Source organism: Chrysochloris asiatica, unplaced genomic scaffold (assembly GCF_000296735.1).
Source record: "Chrysochloris asiatica unplaced genomic scaffold, ChrAsi1.0 scaffold00262, whole genome shotgun sequence".
NCBI classification, from domain to species: domain Eukaryota; kingdom Metazoa; phylum Chordata; class Mammalia; order Afrosoricida; family Chrysochloridae; genus Chrysochloris; species Chrysochloris asiatica.
The window spans coordinates 1,398,822-1,401,244 of record NW_006408780.1 but is presented as its reverse complement, the minus strand read 5'-3'; the positions used below and the strand labels follow the sequence as shown (position 1 = coordinate 1,401,244).

Genomic DNA, 2,423 nt, shown 5'->3' with positions numbered 1-2,423 from the left:
AATTAAAAAAAAATAAAAATAAGACCCAACCATGCCAATTAGGAAAAGCGCCTAAATTCAGATGACTTTATTTAATATGGTATGATGTGGTTACAATAGCATTGTCTTTATAAAACAAAGTCACTTGCTTTTGTGTAAAAATGTCCCCCCACTGCCCAATCCTCCCCTGGTCAGACCAGACAGGTGGATCTGGCTGAACCTACCCTACCGCCTGCTCCTGGGGCCAGAGGACTGGACCTCTGCTCCCAGATACTTGGTCACATGGCTCAGCCCTGGGGGAACCAGTTACACCTGCCAGGAGGGAGGACTCCAGAGTGAGGGAGGTCCCCGCCTGCTACCTGAGGCTGGCAGGCTCCAGACTTGGGCCACCTCTGAGGCTGGCTCTGTCCCCTCCCACCTGCCCCATCAGCATCTAGATCCTAGGGCACACCTCTCTGAACTGGGCAGCCCTGCGGGAGCTCTAATGCACTGGCTTCCAGGTGCAGAGCTGAAGGTCCCACACCTCGCCTGCCCTGGACACATGGGGGAAGCAAAAGGCACCAATGACTGAGCGCACCCACAGTTAAGGGGGCAGGCTGCCGCTAGCACCAGCTCCTACCTGGCCCCAGAGAGCAGACACTGGTATTTGGTGTCTCCAGAGGCAGGTAGCCCACAGGGCAAGCCCTAGGTCATCCACCCCCACCCAGCCCCAGCCAGGCTCACCCTGTGTACCTCCCACTGTTGGATACTGCTCAGAGCCTTTAAACAGTCCTCACGGCTTGGACCAGCTGACGTCTGGCCAGACCCCTTCCCCAATGAGTAGAAATGGGGTGCAGCAGGCAGGCTGGGGGTCCCTAGTGGGACCACACTGGGAGGTGAGCAGCCTCTTCCCACGCAGAGCCATGGCACCCTATGGCCAGCTCAGGGACAAAGCCATGAGGATGCCCTATGTCTCCCTTGTCACTAAAGATCAGCTATGTCCCTTAAAATTAAGGCAGGTGGCCCAGGTAAGGGTCGTCTGGGGGCAGAGCCCCCATCTCCCTGAGGAGCTCAGGAGGCTGGCCGCATTGTAGGCACAGTCCACCACCACAAGGGTGCTGAGCACCGGAGGTGATGGGCATGTGTTCAGGGGCCCAGGGGCCCACCGGCAGCCACGTTCCCAGAAGAACTTCAGCAGACAGCTTCCTTTCCCTGAACAAACTCCCACCCCTTCACAGCTCTGGGGTCTGGAGTGGGACCCGGCATGGGCAGTGTCAGCGGATGGTGCACACATCCAGGATGCAGAAGCGGGCGCGGCAGGTGGGGCAGGGCACACGGCTGGCCAGCCAGGTCTCCGGATGCTGTGGGTCCTGGCGGCTGGCAAACCACTTGCCCATGCAGGTCAGGCACCACATGGGGCGGCAGTAACACTGCTGGCATTGCCCAGCATCCACATCCTGGCATGTCTTCACCAGCTTGATGGCGGCGCGTGCCTGCATGCAGCCGATACACGCCTCCAGCTCCTGAGCAGAGAACCCGTTAAGGCGCAAGCCCAGGGGACCTGCCGCCCACCACCCCGGCCAGCCCGCTGCCCACCTGGCTGCTGGGCATGGAGTAGGTCGGGTTGACCTCCACCAGGGAGGCGAAGGTTTCCAGGAACAGGTCGCCCAGGCTCTGGTGGATGACAACATGAGCCGCGCTGCGGATGGGTGCCCGGAGCTTCTCACACAGCTCCCCGTACTCGGCCGAGTTCAGCCTGCAGGCAGCGAGAGCTTGTGAGGCCTCTGTGCAGCCCGGGCTCCTTGGCACTGGCCCTGCCAGGGGTGTCGGGGTGTCAGGGAAGGGAGGGGCAGGGTGACAGGACTCAGGGCTCCTGCACTCAGCAGGCTCATCAGGCCCAAGGTGTGTCCCCACCCCCACCCCGCCCCCAACAAGGGGCCAGGACAGGAAGGGTGGGGCCTCAGAGCCAAGGCAGCTACCAGCCCTCCTGCCTCATAGGAGGGCCCCCAAATGCCCCCAGTATGCTCCACCAAGAAGCTGAGAAGACACATGGAAGGGGCAGCAGACCCAAGCCCCAAAGTCTCCAGTGCCTGTTAGGGGTGGGAGTAGGAGCCAGAGGGCATTGAGGAGGAAGCGGAAAATTGGTGGAGAGGAGCTGACGATGGGGGCCCCAGACCTGCACTCATTGTTGATTTCCTTTCAGTCTGAGCCAGGTGTGCCCTGGGCCTGTGGGGTCGGTGTCACACTCAGGACCCAAGGGTGCCGAAGCCCACCTATGTACTACTGGGCCATCACCCCCACCCCATTCATTCTGGTTCAGCCCCATGCTGAAAATTTGCCCTTCTATCCTATACAGGGTCGCTATGGGTCGGAACTGACTCGACGTCACTTAACAACAACAAAATCCCAGATAGAACCAATCAGAGTCAGTGTTTTAACCAGATCCTAAGAGATTCTTAAAAGGA

The 2,423-nt window shown here is 59.7% G+C and overlaps 1 protein-coding gene across 1 annotated transcript in view; it reads right to left on the bottom strand.

The window, feature by feature from the left end:
* Window positions 1-1,232: 1,232 nt before the first annotated feature.
* Window positions 1,233-2,423, bottom strand: part of TMEM129 (transmembrane protein 129) — a 5,071-nt gene continuing 3,880 nt past the window's right edge. Inside the window, exons 3-4 of the mRNA XM_006874109.1 lie at window positions 1,555-1,714; window positions 1,233-1,481 (exon numbers count right to left, since the gene is read on the bottom strand). Coding sequence (XP_006874171.1) covers window positions 1,233-1,481; window positions 1,555-1,714 — 409 coding nt within the window. The remainder of the gene's footprint in view (window positions 1,482-1,554; window positions 1,715-2,423) is intronic.